Source organism: Anser cygnoides, chromosome 7 (genome assembly GCF_040182565.1).
Source record: "Anser cygnoides isolate HZ-2024a breed goose chromosome 7, Taihu_goose_T2T_genome, whole genome shotgun sequence".
Lineage (NCBI taxonomy): Eukaryota > Metazoa > Chordata > Aves > Anseriformes > Anatidae > Anser > Anser cygnoides.
This window is the reverse complement of record NC_089879.1, coordinates 11,589,146-11,615,871: the sequence shown is the minus strand read 5'-3', so window position 1 is coordinate 11,615,871 and position 26,726 is coordinate 11,589,146. Positions and strand designations below refer to the sequence as shown.

Here is a 26,726-nt window from a genome sequence, read left to right as displayed (position 1 = left end):
AGTATGCCAAGATGATAACATAATTAAAGTCAGGCCCAGCCTGATACAAAATTTAATTTACCATATACAGAATCAGCAGTTCACTTGACATCTAAAGCTTGGTGAGCTTCTGAACCTTAGTACTTTAGAAGATGGTATAGAATCTATTTCTTTCCTTTTACTGTATTTTGTCCCTTTGTGTCTGTCACCAGTAGTGTCTTAATTCATCGGTCGTTTCAGAAGGGCAATCTCCATCCATTAGTACTGCAGCCAGCTGTAGTTAAACTGGCTGAAAAATTACAAAGAGATGTCATCCTAGTAGGTAGCAGTGTGTTTATAAAGAAGACAGATTCATATCTTGTAGGCAATGGCATAGTTGTGTTATAGATGGTTACAGTCCCATCAGTCACAAAACTGCTTAAATCACCCAACTATACCTTCCACTGACAGATGTGCTTATAACCAGCTATAGCACAAATGACTCGTGTCTGTGACATGATTCTAAATCGCCCCTCATCATTCATCAACCTTTTGAGAATGCACTCTGCACAGGAGGCAACAGTGGTATTTCTTTGTTATGTTCTCAAGGCAGAGATTCCTCTTTAGTTGTGGGTACCTGCAGAATTACCTGTCTTTTCCTCTATCCTTCAGAAACAGAATTCTTGACATCAGAAATCAAACTAGACATGAGATCATGATTTCTTCCATTCCCTAGCATCAAACCTAGAGGTAAGAAATAAATTGAAGTGCAAGATATGTTTCTTCCCTTCACTCAATTCCATTTTTGTATCTTTTTGAAACAAGCAAGGAGATGTAAATTAACATGTCACTTAAGTAGCCAGGAGGTGCGACAGCTAATAACCTCCTTGTCAGGTACATTAAATAATAAGATATGTCCGTTTTGTCATTTCCTTCCATCACAGAAAGAACAGAGAAGCTGTCAGGGATCTTGAGAGGGATATTTATTAGAGAACCAAACACATGCCTGCATGGTGAGCAGGGATCTAACATCAGAGACAGACTCAGGATAGAGCACAGTATAACCACCTGGGACTGAATTAAGGCAACAGGAACAAGGTAAGAGAATGAAGTGCACTGGTGACAGAGAAGTCATGAACACCAAAGAGCCAATCAAGAATAACAGAGGAGCACTGCAAAGATACATATGTTCATTTTAGCTGTCCTGGTTCTCCTCTAATATCTCCTAGTCAAAAACATTATCCCTGGGATTCTGGATGGTTGGCCACGCAGCTGTAACCAAGTCCTGACAAGTGACATGTGCCAAGTGAAACTAGAGCTGATGGGTTCAAAACAAGCCAAGTGGTTTCTCAAATCTATGGTACTCTTTGCCCCAAGATGTCAAGGGTATTAATGTTAAAACACTCTAGAAGATACTAAGTAAGTTAGTTTATATCTAGTAAAGTTTTACATTTGTGAATATTTTTTCTTGAAACCACTGAGAAAGGAAACATTTTGTAATGAGTGAAAACCCCTGACATACTAAAAGCAAAAAATTTTTCAGACTCAGACAGACCTTAAACTGAAGGGTAAGGAAGGACCCTAAACATCAACCCTAAGAATGAAGGCTGGGAGAATATTACAAGGCAGCGTCAGATATGAAGCTCCTGTTCATATAGTCTCTCCTAGACTACTTTTTGGCAATAGGATACTGGATTAGAGGAAATAATATAGCTTTTCTGATGTTACGTCACATTCTAACATTAGGACAGTCTGAAGTATAGACAAGTACACAACACTCACTAGATCTAGGCCTGGTATACCACCAAAGTCCCAGATTCTGGTACAACCTTCCAGTGATATTCACAGTCTCTTCTCTTTTAATAAGGGTAAAAGTCAGACTCCACAGAAACCAGTTCTGGAATTGGCGACAGCATAAACTCATCAGCACAATTGTGCCCAAGTTCATACACCTCAATAAGAGGTGTTTTCTCCTCTCCGATGTGGCTACACTATATTTAGTCCTAAATTAGTATCTCAACTCAATCCTGTATTGCATCACAAGTAGTTCTTCAGCACTGTCAGCAACAGGGAAGGTTTCTCCACATGGTGAAACACCATGCCTTTCTCAATGACTAATAGAACAGATGGAGATTTTTCAGGGAGAAACAAGTGAGGTTAGTAAGAGGAAAAAAAAAAAAAAAACAGATTTTGCATTTATGAATATTATTTCTTGAAACCATTGTGGAATCAATCTAAACCAAAGTCCCTTTAGAAAAATTCTGCAAAAGCAACAGTCCTGAGAGATCCTGAGTTGAGCTCCTCAATGTGCATATCATAAAAAGAAAAGGGTAGTAGAGACAATAAGACCATTTCTGATCTCAAGCCCTAGCAGTGATGTATACGAAATGGAAAGATTAAACTATCCCTACGGTAAGATGAGAAACTATTTATCCAACCCCACAAAATGCTAAAAATTTTGTGTGTTCCTATTGCTAAAATGAAAATTCATGAAGTTTTGATATTTCTTTAGTCCGGGGGTGGTCCCCCCCCCTCCCTTTTTTTTTTAGTTTAATCCTTTTAAAATTTATTTAGGGCAGAGAGAAATAATACACTTTTCTTCTACAGGCTAGTGTGGTAGAGCACTACCCTGAGTTTTCAATACACCCCAAGACACAGCCCTCCTGTGTCATTCTCTTAAACCCCTACTCAGTTCCTTGGACAGAAAGGTTATTTTTTCTAGTTCTGACACAGAATTCTTCCCGGGAGCTGAAAATCCTTTCCTAAACAAGTTTATCAAAACAAGTTCAATCTCACATGAAGTTTTAGTTTTATAATAACTGTAGTTTTCTTGTATCAATACAATAGTCTGTCTACCTCCATCAAACCTGCAAACAAAGCCCTAGTCTGCCCACCAAAGCTTTGTAGATGGAAGGATGAGAAAAACTCCCCTTTCATCCATTACAGCTCCTGATGCTACCACTAAAGACATATGAAGTAAACACCCCTTAGATCCATTTTTTGAGATATAGTTAAAAAAACAAATAAAAAACAAAGTACTACCTGCTCTCCTTGAATCCAAAAGTGCATGATATGCTTTTGAAATCAGAAGTAACAAGGCATTCCCTATAAATTACTACAGCAGATATCACCACATGAGTGGAAATCCATTATCTGGTACTAAAACTACGAGTTCTGAACAAACAGACCTGGAATACTCATTTGAGCAAATTTTAAATGCAAATATTCTCCCAGTCTTAGCAGCACTGACTTTTCATAACTATCATTTGGGCAGTAGACAGCCATGAGATTCTTCATTATAAACAAGGACCTGAGGCTGTTGAGTTCTAAAAATAAACCGGTTGGTTGATTTGATTCTGAATAAGACAGAAAAGGGGAAATCAAAAGACAGCAGGTTCATGAAGTGTTACCTAGCTGAAACAAAACAATCAAGACTTCAGCCTCTTCATCCTTGAGTACGAAAGAACAGAAATGAGAGAGATGGGTAAGCTACAAACCTTCCAGCATATTTTTGAAATATCCAATTAAATTCAATAAAAGAATCATATCAGGATGCTCCTATTTAAGTTAGATGGTAATTATTAGCTCAAATTATCTTCATACCTCCAAAGAGAGCTTTCTGTGATGCTTCCCAGGTTGTAGTCATACAGCTTTGTCAGAATTAGAATCACCTGAAGGCAAAAGAAGAAATCATGGTTAGTCTCGAACAATTACAATCTTATAGAACTGAAATGACCCCAGGGAGGACTTAGGATTCCTTTAATGGGTGCTTAACATAATTGAATGAATTCTTAAAAGTATTTGCCTAAACTGACATGGGAAGTATTTGCAGACGTCTGTCTTGAGCTAGTCAGACCTTTTCCTGCATAACTGCTCTCCATTTGCCAACAGGTTCTTCCCTTAACTCTAGAAGGAAGAATGCATGGGAAGAAGCTAACATGCTAGACATACTGTTTTAGGATACCAGATGAGATCTGCTTTGTGGTAGGTTACATTCTACTCTGTTTCACAAGCACTGAAATTGCTGATCTTTTTCACAGCTGCAGTGCATAGATAACCCACTAGCCTGTGTTCAGCCAAATTTTCCATTTGTGGCAGATGATTAAAGAAGAAAAAAAAAAAAAAAAACCTGGCAAATGATCACCCACTGTGGCCTGGGAGACTTAGACTGGATATCAGCAAAGAATATCCATGAAGAAAATTTTTCAACACTGGGACAGGCTACCCAGAACACGTGCAGAGCCCTCCAATGTAGGAGGTTCTCAAGACCTGACTAGATAAAATCAGGGTTGACCTTATCTATAGCTGGTGATAACTCTGTTTTGAGCAAGAGGTTGAACTAGGGACCTCCAAATGTCTCCAGTAACCAACATTTCTATGACTTCAGTGAGAAGTTTTAGACTCAGCCAGAATGGAAATGTTTCTACATTTAGTTTTAATGGTTCTTTTAATAAACAGCTCTTCCCTCCTGTCAAAACAGACGCTTCTAGAATAAAATTATCTTGCCATGGGAGGAGGGAAAATTTATCAAAAAGAATTTCCAGCAAAATATTTCAGCCTGCTCTTTTATTAATGTTCAAAAATAATAATAACTGACTTTCAAGATGATAAGCTCATTTAACAAGACCTACATTTGGGACAAACTATGAGACCATTATTATTGCTACTAATTTATTTTGTATTTCTCCCTACCAGATCACCATACATCTCCTCCTCCCTATCCCATTAAGACTCCAGTAAACTGAAGAGGCACAACACTTCTCGTCTGACAAAAACCCTGATCTATATACCTCTACATTATCATCTCCAGCCTCGGTTCCTAAGAAATGAGGTTTACAGATACGCACCCCTCTATTCCCTTGATAACTTTCACTTTTTCATCAGCGAGTTTCTAACAAATTTGGCAGAAAAGCCAAGGACCGGAGGAAATTCAGTCCCTATAAGCTCTGTGGAAGCTAGCACTGGTATGGCAGAGGAATATCCAAGTCACTGCTTGCACTGAGAGAAAGGAACAGAACAGGCCATTACCATTTCCAAAGGTAAAAGCCATCCTGCCTCCTACATGCAAATAGCCCTGAACCAGCCACAGCAGCAACAGAATCTTTTCCGATATGCTCAGTATATAAGGACCAGAAAAAGTGTGGTAATATTGGAGCTGAGGACATAAGTAGGCATATAGCTATCGAAAATGGAAAGCACAGGGAACAGGTTATATGCATTTAAGAGACAGATTTATTCATTTCTACAGCACAACCTAAATTAAATTCTTCGTAGCACAAACAGGGTCTGTCCAAAACATTTGTGATCTGAATGAGCACAAATCACATGCAGCTGATGGGAAAAACAGGAGAAGCACTTGAAAAAACAGCAGTTGACCAGAACCAACCATCTTCTATAACATCCTCTGGAAGAAAAGAAGCCTCCCTTCCTACATGTTCACTCCCATTTTAATCTCCTGCCTCCCATCTTCCTTTACATCCATTTACTGCTTTACATCCAAAATAAGAGCCTCATCCTGCTGTCCACTAGAGACTGGCCGGAAACTCTAGCTGTTAAAGTGTAAACCCCACCAGGCAGAAGACAAGCGCAGGGACCCCAGTTTTTTAGCTTGGTGACATCGCCCAAATGTTTCCAGCAATAAATGGGGACTGTGGAAGAGCATCCCAATGGAGGTACCTGATGCCCAAGGCTTCCTCACACCAAAGTTAGGAGTGGTAGTCCCCGCCGCACTCTGGGGAAACCTCATAGCCCTCAGGAGCCGCCAGCCTGCTCTGCCCCCTACCAAGGCACAGATGAGGCCTGCCCAGGGCAGCAGAGAGGGCAGCCCTGCAGCTCCCAGAGCTGAGTCCACGGGCCTGCCCCAGGGCTCTCTGCAACTCCAGGCGCAGCTCAGTCCTGAGATCTTGTGCGACTTCTGGTCTGTCTGTTTCCAGGCCTGATTTCCTCAGTCTCTCTCACATGGCTCCCCACCAGCCCTGCCCCACTACATCAAGCTGCCCCCAGGCCCCTCCAGGTGTCCTGACCACCAACCCTAGATCCCAGCATGACACTCCAGCGACAGCCACCCCGCAGCAAACTGGGAAATGATCCATGGTCATGTCCCCCTGAAACAGCCTCATGGTAACTCCTGCCCTAGCCAGGGACCCCAAGGACAACTGCTATGACAGAGAGCAGTTCATATCAATTGTTATCACATGCACACACACCGCTCCCTGATGCCTGCTGACACCCAAGGGCACCCTGACACAGAACCCCCCCCCCCCCCCCCCCATCCCAAAAACACACTGACCTCAGTGCCATCTAGCCTCCCTCCAACCAGCAGGGTACCTCTTTGAAGAGGTGGCCAACGTGCACGTTGTTAGCCCCCAGATAGCAGAGCAGCAGTGGGCACATATGCTTTGCAAACCAATTAAGGCTTTGTAAAGTGCTAAAATTTCAATCTCCTCTTTCCTAGGAATGTTAATTGGTGACAGGCAGCTGTGTGTCTGGGTCCAGACTATGTCACTGCTACCCCTCACCCCTTTGAACATGTCTTTAAATCCCCTACTTTGCAAGTGAATGAAACTTAAGGGGGTAAAAGGGCAACAGAAGAGGAAGGAGGTATGAGCACGTGAGAGTATGTAAAGCCTTTCTAAATAACTGCTCTTCTGATGAAAGATAGCAGTAAAATCAATAACAAGGCTCAGCACCAGCCTGTGTAGAGACCTTCCATATGATGTGGGAGCTGCACATACTTTCAGCTTCCAGCCTCCCTTGATCTGCAAAGCAGCTGGACAGTTGCAGGAAAGCTGCTTATATCTTTTTCCAAGCCTTGTTATCTTTTCTTGGCACCCTCCTCCTCTGCTTGCCAGAGGAACTAGAGACATAAATGACTAATAAATATTCCCCTAACAAATATTTTGACATCTAGTAGTTTTAGAGGTAGACCAGTAAATAGCAGGCATAGAAACTAGGAAGAGTAAAGAAGAAACGTAGTAGGATTTTCCCACATTCTTTGCCTTGAGCTGACATAGGGAAAGTCATAGAAAGATCTCATGAAACCCACTTCCCACATCTGTGAAACCTAGGAATTAAAGGCAGACCTAAGTTTGTGGATTACTAAAATTAGCAATGTGCAACTGCTAGAATTAAACAGAATTATTTTTTCACGAGCTCCTCGTATTTTGACTTCTCTCTCCCCATCCCAACTTTGAGGAGAGATCATAAATCCAGGGAAGGGGTGGCACCACTGTCCCTGGGGTTGTTCAAGGAAAGGTTGGACGTGGCACTTAGGGACAAGGTTTATTGGGTGATAGTGATAGTAGGGTGATGGTTGGACCAAATCATCTTGAGGATCTCTTCCAACCTTAACGATTCTATGATTCCACATTTCTACAAAAGAAAACTCCATTGAGAACTTTAATTTCCTCATTTAAAACAGAAATTGTAATTGACACCCCAGAAAGAATGACCTGACAAAAATAAACAAAACTGCCAATGAGATTTTTTTTTTCACCTCCAGAGACCTGAAATGTCTTGGTTTTGAACTTTGAACTAATGTGGAGAAAGTTGTATTTATTTATTTTTTTGGTATATCTATCAATTCTTCTACAATCAGAGGTATTCCAGGATCCATTAAGATATGCATGTTTGTTGCAGCCTAGACCTCTAAAATCTAAAGTAACATTGTTACGTCCAGGCTTCTGAGTAAAATTATGATAAAATCTCTAACATTCAACATTTCAGTGCTACTGTTTGTATTTGACAACACATTGTAGCATATACATGAACTGGTTTGTTGGGTAATAGCTTAGATATCTGCACATGGTGTAGATACTTATTGCTAGAACATATAAAGGCTTCCCTGTAGGAAAACTTCCCATTTTCCTGGGCTTGGATCAGCTCCTGACCCATCTTTAAGGCAATCCTTATTTTCAGCAGTCTCCTTGTGTCATTTACTCTGGTTCAAACACTAGTAATAGATCTGCTCAAAGATATGCGTACAAAACAAACAAGTCATTGGACAGAAAATTAGTTATTTCTGCCTTGAGTTCAGTATTCTCTTTTCCCCTTCATAATGTTATTTGAATAACCTAATTCAAGGCCATGATTTTGGTTATGTTTACTCTTTCAGAAAATGTATTTCTCCTTTGCTGTTCTCATTTCTTTGTTATTTAGCCTGCAAAGGTTACCTCATGTTTAAGATCATTTCTTTCTTTCCCTTCTTCGCCCCCCTCCCCCTCCTCCGTGGCTGTCACTATGTAGTGCTGAGAAACCTAATGAACAGAGACATGCATATTATGTTGTTCTAAATGTCAGAATACAGCTGTGAAGGAACACAGTAATGAAATGAAAAATACTGTCTCGCCTTTTTTTATTTTCTCCTTTTTTTTCTTCCCCCGGGACTGTATTTTTCCCCCTTCTTTACTGCTTACCAATCAATACAACCCAACAAGCGCAAGAAGAAAACAACAAGCAAATTAGAGACAAAAAAAGTTGAAAATCCAGTCATGCCAGTTTTCATCTGAATACAGATGGCTCTTCCTATTCCAGAGAAATGCAAGACCTCTGTTCTGCAGTAGGAACAGCATTTGAAGTAGGTTTTTCTGCCATAACAGGTATGGAAGTGGAGAGCACAAAATGATGAAGACTTTTCTAATAGTCAAGAGCAGAATACCTTGGCTCTATTGCATGCCCAGTGAGCACACTAACCATGGTATAGCCCTAAAAGTGCTTGCTTGTTTGAATTACTTATACAAAGTGGAAAAGCCCCAGAAGAAAAAAGGACAGAAGGATTGGTGAGTTAGCACACTCACCTGGGAAACAACAGACTGAGAGAAGAGGTATTTAAACCTGTTTCACCCATCTCCCAGAGGAAACCAGCTCCCAGTAGCTACTCTAGGAAAGACAGGTTGTTCATACTTTGCAAACCATGATGTTTTACTTTAAGTGAAAAGAGCATTTTCAGTTTAAGAACTCCTGACCCGTGATTGCCTTTTAAGACTTGGGTTGTAGAGACCTACCTATAGGTTTAAGATGAAAATCAGTGGCTGGACCAAAAATACTGCTCTTTGAAGCATCCAGTTCAGGCCCAAGAAAGATCTCTGCAACTTTGGGAGAAGCCGTAGGGTAAACATAGCTTCATTTTTCCTAAACTTATCTTAGCTTATATTCAACTGGTCCACACCATCTCACCCCACCCTTCCTTCTACTACCAACCCACTTTCAGTACCAGGTTAATACTTTGTCTTGACCTTGTTTTCATCTTCTACACCAATGAATCTAGAAAGGCTAGATGGTACTGCACAGGGTACTGACCAAAGTTCATCCTTTACTTCAGTGCTAGTTCCAAATGTAATGCAAGGATTACCTTTAACCTGACTTTTCTCCCTAGGCAAAAAATGCTTAGTCTCATTAAAAATAGTGCTGAACTAGCTAGACAGCATGGTGTTGAGAGAAAGTCTGCACACAGGTGATCAGGTTCATAGCACAACAGGAAGGAAGCAACAGATGCTGTCTGTGGCCATGTAACTAAGTCATGGAGCTATGTTTTGCACTATTCGCTATTGCAAATTTAGTCCTAGGAACACTATGTGAACATGATGTTAAAACATGGCTGTACTTATTTAAGCTAGACTAAACACGGATGCACATCAGAAAAATCACTGTGCTTAATGTCTAACCATCATTATTAAAGACCCACCGTGCAAAATGATCTGTCTAGTATTCCAACTCATTCTCTTTTACACCAACAATGCTCTCATCTTGGATACATTTTATCAGCTGTATTCTCATCACCACCCCCAGGTCTTCTCTGCAAATGCTTTCCACTTGACACAGCACAACAGGGTACTAAATTCAAACAAACAACTTTTACAGCTCCACAGTGATAGAGATTTTTCAAACAGAAGAATGCAATCAAAATTTTAAAGTTGTTCACTATAACTTCCTGGGGTCTGATTTTTACAATGCTACCTCTAGATCGACCTGAAACTCTGCCAGAAGGATTGGTCCTATAGAATTTAAGTGCTGATTTCAAAAATCACAACAGGCCATTGCTTATGGAGGCAAAAACAGCACCTCTCCATTAATGCTTCAGACATCTATGCTCTATATGTATATTTGCATCTGTTTCAGTTGAGAGTGTAGCTGTCCCAGGTTAAGTCACAGAACTGAAAAACATTTAGTCCAACAATTGCCCATTTTTCTGACTGGTACACCACCAGCTCTCAGCATTATTTGTGTACATACTGTTCCTTTCTTGAGTCTTTATTGGAGTCATTTGAAAACAATATATTTGACAAGTGATTTTTAATATGTGACTGCTAAACACCTACAACAGATTCCTGAATCAGTTTGAGAAGCTCTGATTTCTGCTATAGTCCCGCTTCTTCTACAACTTGTAAATGAAGTGATCAGATATTTTTGATCATGAGCTTTCAGGCTGCTGTTCTGTCTTCTTGACCAGCAGCACCACAGCTGAGTGGTTGTGTTGTTTTTCGTGTGTATGTGTTTTTTTTCGTCTTCTTCAAGCAACAGCCTTAGGATTATCAATTTCCAGCATGGAATAACTGCAGGTGGTCTTCATGAACATTAATTCTGTGCTAGGACTAATAACCTGATAGAGACTATGTTTTGCCCATAATGTATACCAGAGATATTGTGCCCTCCTTAGTTCTGCCTTCTGGTTCTAGTTTCAGTCATATGCAAGCTACACGCTCTAACCCATAGCTTGATCTTTGCTGTTTTCTCATATTGTAACACCTCCCAGTCTCGTCAGTCTTAACCTTCTCTGGCACTCTTCAGCCATGCAAGGGGCATGTAACATGTCCAGAGTTTCTGGGACACAAAATAGTGCTGGTGCACAGTTTGCTTGCTCTATTTGTCTGGACTGTAAATGTTAAATGTTTTGGTATAGGAACTATCCCACACAGCAGAAGCAAGCCTCGATATTTTTTAATGAGATACTGTAATACATATAACTGTGTAAAAATGACAGTGCTGTAGCTACCCTTAACAAGACTCTCCTGATGAAGTAACACAATGACTTAATGGGGAAAATTAAAAAACTGTCTTGATTGTGGCTGGATAAGTATGCCTCAATGTGCAGTGATCCATGAAACCCTTATTAAATTCTAGAGATCCTTTCCATCACCTACTTAGCAGGAACATAAGTCAATAAGAAAGAAGCACTAAATTAAGTTTTCACAAGCTTGTTGGTCTGCTATATTCGAGCAGAAAGTTAAAGGACTTGAAGCTTTCTTCTGCATTATCTGTTAATAACTCGTATTTTTCAGGCTAGGCTGCAGTGTACGAAGCATTTAATGCAAGACTGCAAATAATTTAACACCTATCTTTTTCCTTCTTCCTCTCTACCTCCCCAGTACAACATAGAACTTTACAGCTTGGAAAAAGAAGGAAGCCACCAAAACACAAGAATATTCTCAATGAGCTGTTTGGTGTGGCAGCTGTGTGAGGAATTTTTTCAAAGAAATTCACAAGAAAGTCTGAATAATTCATGAATAAGAACTTTACAGGCTGCTCATGAATAAAGAGAAATTCTAGAGAACTCATTATTTGGGGCAAATTATCAGTACAAGTCTTGTTCTTCATATTATTACTATTAAGCAATTTTTTTTTTTTTTTTTTTTTTACCTGTTAGCAAGTATCAGGGACTGTAAAAACTAGGCCAGTTCCAAGAACTATGGAGATCTGAATACTTGGTGATTTGCTTTTCACATGGACTGCAGATCTGCAGGCAAAGGAAGATAGGAAAAGCATGACGACAGAAAAGGACAACCACGTGATTATGCACCTAGACTACCGACTCCTGATTTCACCACATTCTTTATTATAAAGAATCTGTAAAGAAAAAAAAATTAAGGGACAAAAAAACACTCTGATGTTGCCCACAACCATATCTGTCACAGGATGTGATAGCAGAGGTTTAGAGAGAAAACATTAAAATTGGCCTTGCAGAGGATGATGCTTCACCTTGTTAACTTTCAGCAGCCAGCAGATTACACTCTTCCTAACTCAAAAGCCATGGTGGCTATTGTGCGTAGTAATAAAAGGATCAGGTAAAGCCAGCAAGGATGATCAAAGATGTGGAATGGCTTTATTTTATTTATTTTTTTTTTTAGTGAGAATTTTCTCAAACTGAATCTGAGAAGGAGACAATGAAGGAGATATGAAAGATAGCTGTAAAGTCATGAATGTCTTGAACTGTTTTCTTTTTTCTTCAGTTCACAAGACCTAGGACAGCAAAAAGAACTAGAGGGTTCAGAATACTAAATGTAAATGAGTTCACATTTTATGTTGTTGAGTCTTCACGTTTTATGTTGTGGATACTTCCTACTAGATCAGGTTGCCCAGGGCCCCATCCATCCTGGCCTTGAATACCTCCAGCTGCTCCATCCACAGCTTCTCTGGGCAGCCTGTTCCACTGCCTCACCATCCTTCAAGTAAAGAATTTCCTCCTACCATCTAATCTAAATCTCCCCTCTTTTAGTTTAAAACCATTGCCCTTGTTGTATCACGTTGTTATTCATATTTTCCTTTATAACTCAATCAGTAGAGCAAGATATATGGCAGTTTCTATCATACTCATCTTACAGGGGTCTCTGTCACGCTGACAGCTTTTAGAGGAGACTATGATACATGTTATAATAAAGAGAAGTAAAATGAGGTATCTTTTCCACAAATCTTTTAAAGACAGTCATGGTCTTCATGGTTGTCATTTGGATGAAATTATAATGGTCTAAAAGAAATCTTAAAAAATAAAAATATTTTCAATAATAATTTAAAAGAATAAATAAAAATAATTTTAAATTGAAAAATAATATTTTTTAAAATATTAAAAATATGCTGAATAACTGATGCTGGTAAAGGAGATTTAATTCCCCACTTTGAGTCTTTGCCCCAACATTGAAATACATTTTGACAAATTCCCCTTTCATTCAATAAGATTTTTTCTTGAAAATATATCTGATCATCTCCACATGTGATTAATAAACCAAAAAAAGAAATGCATTAACGAAAAGGAGCTAAAAATTGAGGGAATAAACTGCTGTAGGAGCAAAAGCAGAGATATTCAGGTTCCCAGTAAATGTAGTAATAGATTTTCTTCCAGTGTCAGAAGGAGACAAAGAAGAGGGAAAGGAGGACAAAAACAAAGGAAAGAAGCTGCCTGTCATCTTGAAATGTTTTAATACAAAGGAAAATAGTTAAGAAAGACACAAGGTTTCATTTCAGAAAACAAAAGTCTGTACGAAGAGAATCGATTACACACTAATTGCATTGATGTTTAAAAACCTTTAGCAGGAGTGCTCTGTGCATGTTTCAAGAGAGAAATGCAGTCTTCTGTTTATTCATTTTACTGAATACCCACATAGACCTTTGGGGAATTATTTCTGAATTAAGAACAGAGCAGTGTGAAGCCCTAAACCACTTGGAAGGAAATTTCTTCTCTTGCACCTTATTATATTCACTGTCAATCATCAGCTCTTGCTTAAATATGCAGTTCCTGCCAGTGATTTAGAGTGGACATCCAGCAATGGTGAAAGGGTCAATTGGATAAAAGCACTAAGCTGTTCTGTGCCTGGCCTGCTCTTGAGCTTGCTATTGAAAGACTCAGAGCCATTCAGGACGCTCTGGGCTTTGCCAAGGGACAAAGATTTTAAGTGCTGAGAAGCCATTTCTGAAGACTGAAGAACACATTTGGAAAGCCTGCATCTACAAATGAAAGCTTACCTCTCAGGAGTTTCTTAAAGACTTGAACTTACGTGCAAACTAGTGCTTCAGCATAGCCACAGGCAGTTAAAAGAGAACAGCATACAGCACTCAGAAACAGAGGAAATGTGTGAGAAGAGACTTTATGAAAACATACCACATACCACCATTGGGATCCTACTTTCCCAGCTTTATTTATGGTTGTGTCTTCCTGGTTAAGACAGAAGTTTCTGAAGGATTCAGAAATACCTATAAACTCCAAACACACACAGTATTTCCCAAACCACTAATCCAAGCCTCCACTTGAACATAATTCACCCAACTCTTTCTACAGACAGAATGAAATGGAAAGATATCAAAGAAGGTAACAAAGTAGAGAAAGGCTACTAAAGGTCTTTCCCTGGGAAAGAAACTGTGTCCTGGTAGAAGACTGGGCGTGAGGAGATACACGAAAAAAAGAGTAGGATTAATGTGGTATACACAATACCCAGATTGCTTGTTTAGGAGCTCACTACATCATATAAAAGTGAAACATTAGTATGCAATGAATAATTTATTTAATGTTACTGTTGTTTAAACAAATCCCTTTCATGAAAGCAATGTGTATTCAAGCAATAAATCACTGTTTAGCACTCTGTCACAAGCAAAAGATACTACTTGACAGAATTATTGAATGATGTTGTATAGCCACAAGGCAACTACACAGAGATAAGGATGATGCTCTTGAATAGACTGCTTCCCTCTTACACCAGGGAAGAAAGTGAATCTTTAAAGTAAAACTTTCATCCTTGGGCAACAGGGGTAGTGAAACTTATGACCATAAGTGCATTTCATCTTTAGGTCCCAAAAGTGCCCTGAAAACATTAATTGATCACTCCTAACAACAGTTCTGTCATGTAAGTTGGTTTTATTATACATATCAAGCATGCAGTGCTTAAGAGTTATGGAAGGCAGGAAGGGAATACTTAGTTTGATGAACTTCTGGCTCTTCATTCTTGATATCATTCTACCCTGTCCTCTACTGCACAGGGAGGTGGACTTAATAACGTTCTGATCTGCTCTAACTTTAAATCACAGCTTCCACCTTGCCTAGCTCCAACAGGGCAGGAGTCAAACCCAAGGTTTCTATTCCACACACACACACACACACTCCCTGCCCCATAATCCTAGTTTCTCCATCAACACAGTTGGGAATGTATACTGCTTCTACCGATCTTCAGTCAGTGATGAATAGTATACTAATAGACAAATAATGTTTCCCAGAAACTGAGAAAACAAAAAGCTTCGTGCAACAGAGACACTTTTTATTTGTTAGTCTTATCATACTGTGTCGGGGATACCCTGCAAACACTGTTCTAGCATTTCCTATGCATCTTACACTAAAATGACAACAAAATGCATCACCCCTGTCCTGGTTTTGGTTTGCTCTAGGACAAATGTGGGAGGTCTCATCTCCTTATGGCAACCCTTTGTCATAGGAGTTAAATTAGAATTTAATGTATCTCAGGCCTAAGATTCAGAAAACACCTTATGAGCTCTCCGGCTGCCAACATTCATTTGATCATGTTACTCCTCAATAGTGCTAAAAAGAAAAGATGTAAAATCAAGTCGTTTTGTTCTCAGCTTCTCCTAAATCAGCAGAAATCTCAGGGCCAAATTCAGCACATTTTAGCTTGTGTTAATCACATGAGCAACAAAAATAATTTAGTGCTCTCATTTTGCCATAATAAAACTAAAACTATTCATTGTTTGCACCCACTGGTCATCACAATCAAACAAGTGTGAAAAGTGAGAATAACATATGATCTTAGAGTATCTATGAACAGAGTCATAATTTGCTTTAAAAAATGACAAGACAGAATGCAAGGACAACTAAACTTAATTAGTTGGCTTTCTTCAGTTCATTAATGAAAATTTGATGACGCCAAAACTCCACAGTATTGAGCCCAGTCTTAAAAAGAGACATTTAAGCCATTACCATGTCTTTTTGGGGGTGTGAGATTTTCCTGATTATACAGTCAAAGTTCTTCAGTTCCTTACATTCTTTCACCCACTCCAGCTGCAACAAAATATGCTAGCAGCAGCTGTATGTAATAAGCTGGAAGGCATCTTGAGACCAATTGTAATGCAAAGGTCATATTTTCCAAGCTGTTTATGGACAGTAATTTGTAAGGTTGTAATGTCACATGTCGTCAATAATTCATGGTGGGAAATTGCAACAGTTAATAGGTCATCAATTCTTCACTTTTATACCTTATCCCTTTCTCCCCAAAGAGCTGTTAAAACATGTTTCATTTTAGCATATTCCTTGAACCTCAGACTCAAAGGTTTCGTTTGTTTATGGAAAGAAACTTAAGATGGTAAGATGTAAGTAATCCCTTAACAGGCACCCAGGGATGATAACAGATATGAAGTGCACATTTCAGACTTGGGATATAAATTCCTGTTAAAGGTCTATTCTCACTGGGGTTCTGCTCTGTATTCTATAGAACAGGTTGATGCTATCAGAATGAAAACTGTTGTATTTCAGCAAAGAGAGGAGGATTTATTCAAAAACAACTTATTCAAGGAAGCGAGATGTATTCAAATAAAGACTCCTCATTTCCAGTTCTTTTAGAAAAAAGAGCATAATTAAAACATGAATTATTGGCTTAATATTCTGATATATACACATCCTGATTAGTGAAACTTCCTCCATACAAAATTGTCAGGTCACCCTCTTACTGCTGTTCTTAAAGCATAACCACACAAAAAAAACTGAAGAGTAAAACAGGACAGGAAAAGAGATAGTACCAGGTGGGACAGAAAGCCTGTCACTGATCTTCTAAGTCAGAAAAAAAAAAATCAGCTGTACAAGAGCTAACGAGTTATGACCAACATGAGCTACAGATTCACCACTGACTGAAGCGCGAAGACAGCTGTTTGTATTAAACCACTCCCTATATGAAAAGCATATCCAATATTTACCTCCACAACATTCAGAGCACATTCAGCTCCATTCCTGTGACTTTTAGGCAGAGCCTGACAGCAGCCAGTAACTCCATCTTTGACCAGGACATACTGTTATAACTCCTGTATAAGTAAAGACGTTTTTAACACCAAATACCTTCAAGGAAAATATTAGACCTGAGATACTTTCAGCAGCACTGTGGTCAAAATGAGTCCCCTTAAGATTAAAAAAAATCAAGTTTTAAAGTAAAAAAGAAAAATTAAAGAATTAAAAAGCCCATGTTGCCCTCTATAATTCTCCCTCCCCTGTACATACTAGTCTCATATTTCTCTTGCTATATTTTTTAATCATACTAGAGGGGATGATGGGGAGCAAGGAACAGGATCAGGAACAGCTAGAGGTTTTCCATCAAGGAATGAGGGACAGGAACTGCACTCATTACAGACCCTGAGCAATGTAAGGAAGGATGAGGGGGATAAGGAGGAAGGGGATAAAACAGGATAATAGAAGGGTAAAAAGAATCAAGATTTTGTAATTACAAGACATTCTGACCTGGGATCCTTCCTATCTGTCAGGATAAGAACTTCTCATTTTTTCTCATCTCATCTTTTCCTAACACACATTTTATTAGGAAGCCAACTCAAAAGGAGTGGAAGTCAACTCATCTAACAAACCAATACGCAACAATTCAACTCTTATTAACCCATTAAGTTGTGCAACTTGATCCTATCATCTCAAGGATAACAGACCTGAGCTGCCTTCTGCCAATATCCTCAAGGCTTTGGAAGAAAGTGTAGGAGAAGCATGGTAGTCCCAAGTGACTGATGACTTTTGTCTCCATTTCTCCTCCTTCTCAATTAATGTTAAGTGGGATGCAGTGGGAGATATTCTCAGTCTCATGCATTCTCATACACACACACAATTTCAAGTTTGGGATGTGGGGATGTCTTTTTGGAGTAGAAAACCAAATCAGTTCCTGACTTCCTGCCAACAGAGGGCAAAACCAAGAAAAAAAGTCTGCTGGGTGGAATACTCTTGCCAAAACTACAATATTCAAGCCACTATTTTTTTTTTTTAAATGACAACTGATTAGTGCTGTCTTCCAGGTGGAACCATGATGATTAAAAAAATATTGTGGAATCAGATGTCCTTTTGGACATTACAAGAAACAGCATTGGTTTAGTCATTTCCATTAGTGAGATTGTCTCTGTTCCTAAAAAAAAAAAGGAATACATAAACTCCCTTGTCTCTCTCTCCATCACTTTCTTCAACTCCTTTAGCTGTGCTTTGAACCAAACCATCTCTTACACAAAGTAAAAACTAACACAAGTACAGGGAGGATTTCCTTATAGGATATTATCTTGATACTGGAACTAGCCTACACATCTCAATCTCCATGTTTTGCCACAGCCCTTATTAAGGTTGTTAAGAACAGAAAATGAATTATTAACTGCCGCTTTCAAAATTCTTATAAGTTTAAAAAGAATTACTCTTGGTGCTCATCGACAAAATTAACCACCCTGTCAGAACAGCATAGCATTGTCAAGTGGCCAGTTCCTCTCACCACACTGCAGAAAAGTGAATTCTTTTTATCAGCCAAACCAATACAACACTGAAAACTGGAGGAAAAAGAACATGTTTTGAACTCTTCTGAGAATTTCAGAATTCTTTTGGTTGTACTTCCACAGGATGTTAACAACACACAAGCTCCTACCTACAAATCCAGAAGTATTGATTTTCAAGCTCTTGGGATAAGATTCATCCCTTAGAAGTCTGATGAGGAATCCAAACACTTGAAGCTCTGGCAAGTTGCAGAGAACCTGGGAACACTAGAGAATCAACTTAGAGATTTCATTTCAAAAGCTCTCAGTGGCTTGAAAATTATTTCTTCACTTTCAGACACTCCTTTTGTACAAAAGGAACACTTTAATTCCAAGTGTAAACCTGTGGTCAGGTAAGTATCTGTCTCCCACTTTTCTGATTTTCCAACTTTGCATTCCCAAATTTTAGTCTATTCACTATTTAGTTTATTCACTGAACTTCATTAAACCTCATCCTATAGCAAACAATCTGACCTTGACCTTAACTAAGATAGGATTTCAGAGAGAGGAATTTTGGCCCATAGCTAGACATTCTTTCCACTCCTAACTACAAACCATTACCCACCCACCCTCTGCCCCCACCAACACCCACCCCCCCAGATATAATGGATTCATTTATTATAACAGAGAATCCTTCTGAACCATTTCTAACAGAAACTTGCAGCCATGTCACCACTTCACTGTCCTATCTACTAAACTAATTTAACTTACAGTCAGCCATTTATCAAGACACAGGTATGGAATGAAACTTTATATTCCATTCCCTTTCACTTATGTTTTACATTTGACATGTGTGCCTCCAGGGAAGCACATACCATTTTTCCCCACCACCTCTTTTGCTTGCTCAACACCTGTTCTCAGGGAGAATGATATTTCTGTATTTTTGCCTTTGAGCTACCTAACCAAGTGAATAAATAGGTCTTACAGAAGAAAAATATTCTCATCATGTCACCTACCACCTTTATCCTCAAGCTGCCTGTTCCATAAAGCCCAGTAGGGAAAGTAGGTTATTAGCCTTTACCCTTGCCCTGCTGTTAATCAAGTAGCTCAGTGTTGTAGCATAATCACCACTAGCAGTATATATTCCCCAAAGAGATTAAAGAGGTAGGAAATGGTATCTATACTATAGGTTTCCAGTGGAGCAGTGGTAATCTCCACTGGCTGGGGTTATCATTCAGGGAAGGCAAGACATGCTGAGAAATTTCTACAGTCGGGGTAATACACTCCAAATGCCAGATCTTTACCCAGTGGAAAGCAACAGAACATCATGAATTATTGCCAACAATTTCTTTCATTTAAAGATTTGCCTCACTAAGAAAAACACAACAGGGAAAGCCCCAGTGAAAAGGATGATGTAATCCAGGGGGGCTGCACTCTTCCAACCCACAAACTGCACTAAACACAGGAGACCCTAAAGAAACTCAGGAGGTGCAGCAGGCTCAGCTTTCCAAGGGATTTTATTTATTTATTTAAATTCTTCACTGCAGAGGAATCTTGAAGAATACATTTGAAGGCTACCCACCCAACAGAAACAGAATAATCCTATTAATACTGAACTTGACAAAATGAAAATCTCCCCCAAAAAATAATGAAAGCTACATCCTATTTTGCAGATAACAACACTGATGCTATTCACAACATGCTCACAGAAAACATTTCTGATAGTGGGAGATGATGGGGGATGTAGGAAGCAATACTATATATACACCTTCACTGTAAAAAGCTCCCTCAATTTTATCACAGATTTTGTAATACTTGTTGTGCCAAAAAGAATTGTCTGACACTAGAGCAGGGGCTTAAGTGCAATTTTCTGAAATAAAAAAAGAAAACCTTGATTTCCCATTTGTGTTAAGATAGAAAATATTACTTCAAAAAGCTCATAAAGCAGAGACAAATAAATATACTTCTATTTGGAAAAAGTTTCGTGAACCTAAAAGATTTCATTATGATTTTCTTTCCAATAGTGAAGATGCAATATTAAGTTATAGTTTTACCAAACAGCAGCCTCTCCTTTTCCTAGGATAAGTTACAGCCAGTATGAAAAGGTTTCCACTCTCCAGATTTACTTGTGACAACCCAAAATAAAATTCAGCTCTATGTAATATAAGCTTCCTACCATTTAAAGGGGATTACCACAGCATAAATGCATCTAAAGATTAAAGACTACTCAGTTGTAAATGTGATTGACATGTCATTAAACAAGTAATATCTTCCCATAAAAACCGTCTTATCTTTATTTTTCTAAAACAATTATTCTTCAATAGAAAAAACAAGTTTTAACATTTTAGCAGATGATTAAAACAATATCAGGCCAAAAGAGAAAGTGTCACATTTCCCAAAGAATATTCTCAGGTCCTTTGACTTTAATCTCCTCCTGAGAGGAAACACATTATTTAGTGCTAGCTCCACATTAAAAATTTCTAATGCCGTTTGAAAAGGCACAAGAAATATCAGCACAAAATGAACCGGAACATTTTGCTTGAAAAGAAAAAGATGAAGAAGCAATAACTCTGGTTCACTGGTACTGATCTCAATAGGAAAAGGCAGACACACTGGAGTAAAACATAGCCAAAGAGTTCTGTTGTTTGTTGTGTCTTTTTTTCCTTCTCTTCCAGTTTTCCCTTTTCCTTTCTACCTCTGTATGTAGAAAACAAAGCGATTGCTCATGTCAAACTAGTAAAGTGACAAGAACTCTTTGTGAACTCTTTGACAGAGAAACAGAGAGAAAGGTATGAACTGAATGCAACACTTGCTATCAGCTGCGTGGAGCGCAGCTCAGCCTGGCCAGACACAGCAGCACTGGAAATGCTGGATGGTGCAAATGACAGCTCGATGTCACTGCACCTGGGAAGCCCTCGCATCTCCCACAGCACCTCAACAACTCATACACATGCTGCCCCCTCCCAAAGGATGAGTTATTCCCTGCTAACGCTGCACCACATTGATGTTTGTCTTCATACCAATTCAATACAAAGCACTAAAATACCAGCATCGCTCATGGGTTATGAGTTACAAGAGCTGAAGCTGCTTGAGAAGATGCTTTTCTTTCTTAGTCTCTACTTGTGTAAACAAGTTGGGGGGGGGGGGGGGGGGGGTAGACAGAGCAGTTCCTGGTTGAACAGCACTGGTTCTTTAGGGGATAATCTCTCCCATACCCATCTGTCTTTTCCAGCCCCACTCTGTTCACTGTCCTTGGACCTCTGAAGAAATGTGCTGCCACAGAGTGATCAGTTCCACTGAGACCACCTGCACCAAAGGATCTAGTGGAAAAGGCCACTACGTAAATAAAGCACAACTGACTTTCATTGCAGCTTAGGTAAATGGGGAAATCATGGTCAATTTCCACACCCAATTACCCAGCTTGCACAGGCAATTACAGTAATTCCATGCACGAATTAGACATGGCACTGTATGAGCATGTTGTTTACACAGTGATCTGCATTTTCAATTATTATTATGTTTTTAATCTTACCCTAATGCTTTTAGGGGCTGATATTGAAAGACAGGTAGACAGAAAGGGCCATAGAACATTTTTTCTGGAGATGCACGTTTAATACCTAAAGATACTACACTTACTGGGTAAAAAAAAAAATCACCTACTTCTCTTTTGATTTCTGAGGACTCAGGTCATGATTTCTGCCTTGAAGTATTTTGCTATCAATGCACCACTTTTTTCAGTGGGTCATAGCTTTATGGTGCTAGGCATGTTGTATTAAAACATGAGCAAACTATTTCTTCTGATCTACGCTGATTAATACAGTTCCTCCTTCCATATGTAAAAACAACAATCCACAGTAAAGATTTCAGAGTTGTGGTTTTTTGTGTGTTTTTTTTTTTTTCCTTCCATGGGAGATAGAATAGCAAGATGGTATGTAACAAATATCTGTATCTCATATCAAGTGACAACCTCATTATTTATAGGAAATAGAAGAAATATTCACTGTGCTTTGCCCTTCTAAAACTCTTTCCTATATGAATTGGTAGACAAGAAGAGGAGATACATGTATGGAAATGGAGAAGGGAAAAGAGGGAAAGCCTCATATGAAAACAAAAAATAAAGACCATACAACAGGAGAAAAGCTTTAAAAATGTTACTACTCAGAATTGTTTGTTTTGTTTTGTGTTTTTTTAATGCAAATCAAACATACATACCTTCTGAATAACAGTAAAAATAATTTTGATGGAAAAAAATATCAGTGGAAGTATTTTTTTCAGCTTAGCTTCAGCTGTGACCCAGAGTCTGCTATATTTAAGTTTCTGCTTGCCAGCCTGCACTGACAAGTGACATGACCCTGCATGGACAGAGGTCCAAGGAAGCACTTAACAGCTATATTGATGGCACTGGTAGAACTCAGGCAAGGGACAGCAGCACTGCTTTCATCCCAGCAGTCCAAATCCCTGTCTTGTCAGCACAGACACAAGTATGGAGAGTGCTTTAGCAGTAAAATATATAAATATATCTACATATGCAAAGAACTTTTTGCATAGACATAAATTCAGTTATATGAGCTTCCTATCAACATTTGCTAGATTGTTCCCTAGATTGAGGTCATCTGCTATGTAATTAAATACTTTCTACTTATTAAACAATGTCATTTCGTTTTTCTTTTTTTTTTTCATCTTAAGTAAACAGTTTACAATTGCAGGTTCTTAAATTGCTTTTAATGCTGGTGATTTGGCTAGAATACAATTAAGCAATCTAAACTCAATTCAAGAGTGCACCGATCAAGCTCAACTAAACTTGTCTATTTTTACATTAAAAAGGTACGGTCTCATTCAATAGTCCCAAAGAAAATTTAATTTAACAGTTTTAAAAGTCTCCAAAGCTGCTGTTTTCATCACTTACCCATTTTCTTTCTTTATTCCATTTTTTTCTTCCTCCCCCTCCAGATTAAACCCTAAACCAATAAAATGTGAAAACACACAAAATCCCCTGCAGCAAGGGGTTCACAATCGATTCTCCTGTGAGCTGCCTAATTCTTAGTATTTCAAACAATTTTCTATTCCAAAGTATCTTTAGGTATTCCCACAACTTCGATAACAGAGAACCTGACCCTCAGTAGAATTTTGGTCCCTGGTTCTCACTGGAGTTTCAGTGATTTAGACAACTAAAAACATTTGCAACTAGAGAACTGAGTTTTTTCCACCTCACCCTAACGTGATGTTATTCTCTTTCGCTTTCTACTTACAGGATAAGTCATCTGTTTTTATGCAGGGTACTAAAAAAATACATAAAAATTCATTCCAACTATAATGAGACTTTTTTTTTTTTTGCCCAAATTCAGCCTTTGCAAGTCTGTCACTTGCATTTACAAGTCACCTTGCATTGGCAGCTGTTATCTTCCTCTAAAGGAATGAGGTCCCAGAAATTCATTTCTCAGAGAAAAACAACAACAACAAAAACACTAACTAGTCAAACAATCAGTCTTTTCTCTCTCCCTTTTTTGAAAGTATATAGAGCCTTAGATATCTGGAGACAAAAGGAGGGAGATGTCTAAAAAAGTACAAAATGAATAAGAACTGGACATATATCACCTAGGTGACTGAATCCTTCAGGTATCACGCAAAAGAAGGTGAGATGAACAGCTTAAGTGTTAGTGTTCAAGGAAAACAGGGCAGCAACGTCACAGAAAATTAAACTGTATTTGTGGACTGTTTCTTTGTGTTTCATTTCACGATATTTTCACTGGCTATAACACTGACATTTATTAGCTCTAGGTCTGTAAAGCAGACAAGACTTATCATTCTAAAAATCAGATATCTAAAATAATTTTGCTCCCTGGTTTAGACTGAAATCACCTGAGTCTCTGTACAGCAGTGCCAGAGTCCCCTCTTCATCCAAAAACAAGTTTTAAAAATGCAACTGTCTGTAGGAAGCAAACTGTCTTCAGACCTGCAGCATCTTTCACATGGCTCTTGAAGTAACACAACATGAGAATGCTAGTCATCTCTCGTCTTATTTTCATACAACCTTGAAGTTTAAAGTATTAAGTAATGGAAATAAAGTCAGCCATACAAAATAAATGGTCAGCATCATCAGCTTGCACTCCAAATCCACATTTTCTGCCACCCTCTCAGGATGCTCATATGCATCTGCTGTCATTACCTGAGCCTCATCATTTGCACATCAAGATGGATAGTTGAATTATTTCCATTAGTCAGCAAAGCAGTGTTTCATAGGGGAGATTCTGCTGAACCCTTAGTTTGAGATGCACTAGTGGTTAAAAGCCTACAGTTCTCAGAGGGGGCTTTATACCTCATAGTCACAGAAAAAGACAGACACGTCTGCATCATCTTTATTGCCAAATATATTTTCAAGTGCACATTAACAGTGCTTAGCCTGGCTTTTACTTCATGAATTGTAGTCTTAAATGCACCAAGCAGTAGAAAGTCTCCTCTTTGGTGCAGGCAAAATTTTGCTCCTTGAAAGTCTTAGCCTCCTGTTTTCAGGGCCCATCCTAGATGCGGATGACCACCAGAGAAAAACAGAATGAAAAAAAATCACTGTTCACCAAAAGATAAAACAGCCAACCTTATTTTGTCTATTGGAATAAGTCTGTATTTATTCTTGCAGGGTTACAGGCTCTGTCAAGCTGTGCTGGAGCTGAACCTCACTGTTTTTCCTTTGAGCAGCTCTAAGAGAGAAGTTGCAGATCCTTTACAATGACTGCCATGCATGTTCCAAGGGTACCTTAAGGAGCCTGGGGCTCCTGAGCAGCCCCTGACTTCCTTGCACACGCTTTTTAATGTAAAAGGTGTGTGGAAGTAGTACAGGTTTTGGGGTGCTGCATGACATGGAAAGAAGCAGGAAGGGACATCATAGCTAGAACCTGTTCTGTCTGCTGCTTAGAAGAGAGACATGAGCAGAGACATGGGCAGCTCCCACCTGCAAAGAGCTCCCAGGTTTCTTTTACACACCACAGTGCAAAGCAGCAAAAAAAAAAAAACCTGCCTGTAATTATTAAGTATAATGAGTAGCTCAGAAACTTCCCTATGAACTGGAAATCTCAGGGTAGCTGTTTCAACCCCCTGCTTTACAGACAGAAATGTAGCTTCCCAAACAGGGGATCTACAGTTACACAGTTCTGTTGAACAGGTGCCTCTTAGAAACCAGTTTTTCATTTTCTGCCCATCTGTTTCTTTGCAAGCTCACACCTTAGCTACTGATGTTATTTCCTGCACCCTCCTTGTCAGAAAAGTAGTAGCACAGTTTGCAAGTACACATTGGATAAGTCCTGTAGTTTTTCATAAAATCAAAATGGATGATTTCATAAATTTCAATACGGTGCTATGTAAACAAGCTTAAAATCCTACACAATTTAAGAAATATTTCCTCCTGGACTTTTGCAGCTGATATACAGAGATTACTTGGAAAAAAGTTATATTAAATTCTATATATTAGGTAACATACAATTCTCTGCTTTTATAATTTTTCTTCCACTTCTTGAAATGTATGCATGTTTATCATGGAATAAGATTGACATCTTTAATAATTCATTAAATTGCATTTAAATGTGACAGTTTTGTAAACATTGTGATAAACTGTAATTGAAGTAAGTTGTTTATAAACTAGGAGAAAACCCTTCTGAGTTGTTTTGATCTAGAACAAGAATAAAATACCAGGCATCACTTTAAACAGAGAAAGCAGCCAAAACCCAGTGTGATGTTTTTCCACATCACAACCGAAGAGTTGTCACGCAACCAAACCCTGCTGTGTGTTTATGAAACCACAAGTTGTTTTTTTTTTTGCAGCCAGAAGAGAAAGACAAGCCCATAAAACTGTAAAAATCTAATACAAGCACATGGGATAACATACACAGGAGGAAAGGCTAAACAGTTTGTGGATTTCAAAAAAATGGTCAGGCTGTTTTAAAAAAAATAGATTTTTCCTCTGATACATCATCAAGCTGGGTCACCAAAATACAACCAGTATTTACTAACACCACCTTTTAGCAAGATCCAATAAGGACAGACCACTTTTCCAGGGACCGATAAGGTCCAGAAATTTTCATACACTACATCTCAGCACACTCTTCAGCCCCCTGTTTTCTGGCAAGTCTGTCAGCATGCACACAGGTACTTATAAAAATCATTCACAAACTCACAGAAATAGCTTTTATCTCCAAGCAAAAACACATTACTTAAAAACAGTTTTATTACTAGAGATGGGAATTAACATCAAGAAGGAAGCATTAAATGATCACAAATATTCCCCAGTGAAAAAGGGGATTGTGCTGACCTGCCACAATACAACAATGTCAAAGCCAAGGTGACCATTCATATTCTCAAAGCCCACAGTATTTCCATAATCAGAAACCAGTGACATATGACAGTGACTGGCTAGAGGTGAGGGGATGAGGCAAACACACAATATGGTATGGCACGAGCACATCCACAGGACCTGCAGCTTGGTGCTATACACCTATACTTTCCCTCCCAGTTAACTCAGATATTTCTAAGCTAGTTTTGCTTAGGAGACACATTCTAAAGGACTCTGAAATGAGCTC

The 26,726-nt window shown here is 38.8% G+C and overlaps 1 protein-coding gene across 5 annotated transcripts in view; it reads right to left on the bottom strand.

Moving 5' to 3' along the window:
- SORCS1 (sortilin related VPS10 domain containing receptor 1) overlaps positions 1 to 26,726 on the bottom strand; it is a 290,008-nt gene that overhangs the window by 195,702 nt on the left and 67,580 nt on the right. For all 5 annotated transcript variants that reach the window (XM_067000355.1, XM_067000356.1, XM_067000357.1 and 2 more), the window contains exon 2: positions 3,562 to 3,629. In XM_067000355.1, the coding sequence (XP_066856456.1) occupies positions 3,562 to 3,629 (68 nt within the window). The remainder of the gene's footprint in view (positions 1 to 3,561; positions 3,630 to 26,726) is intronic.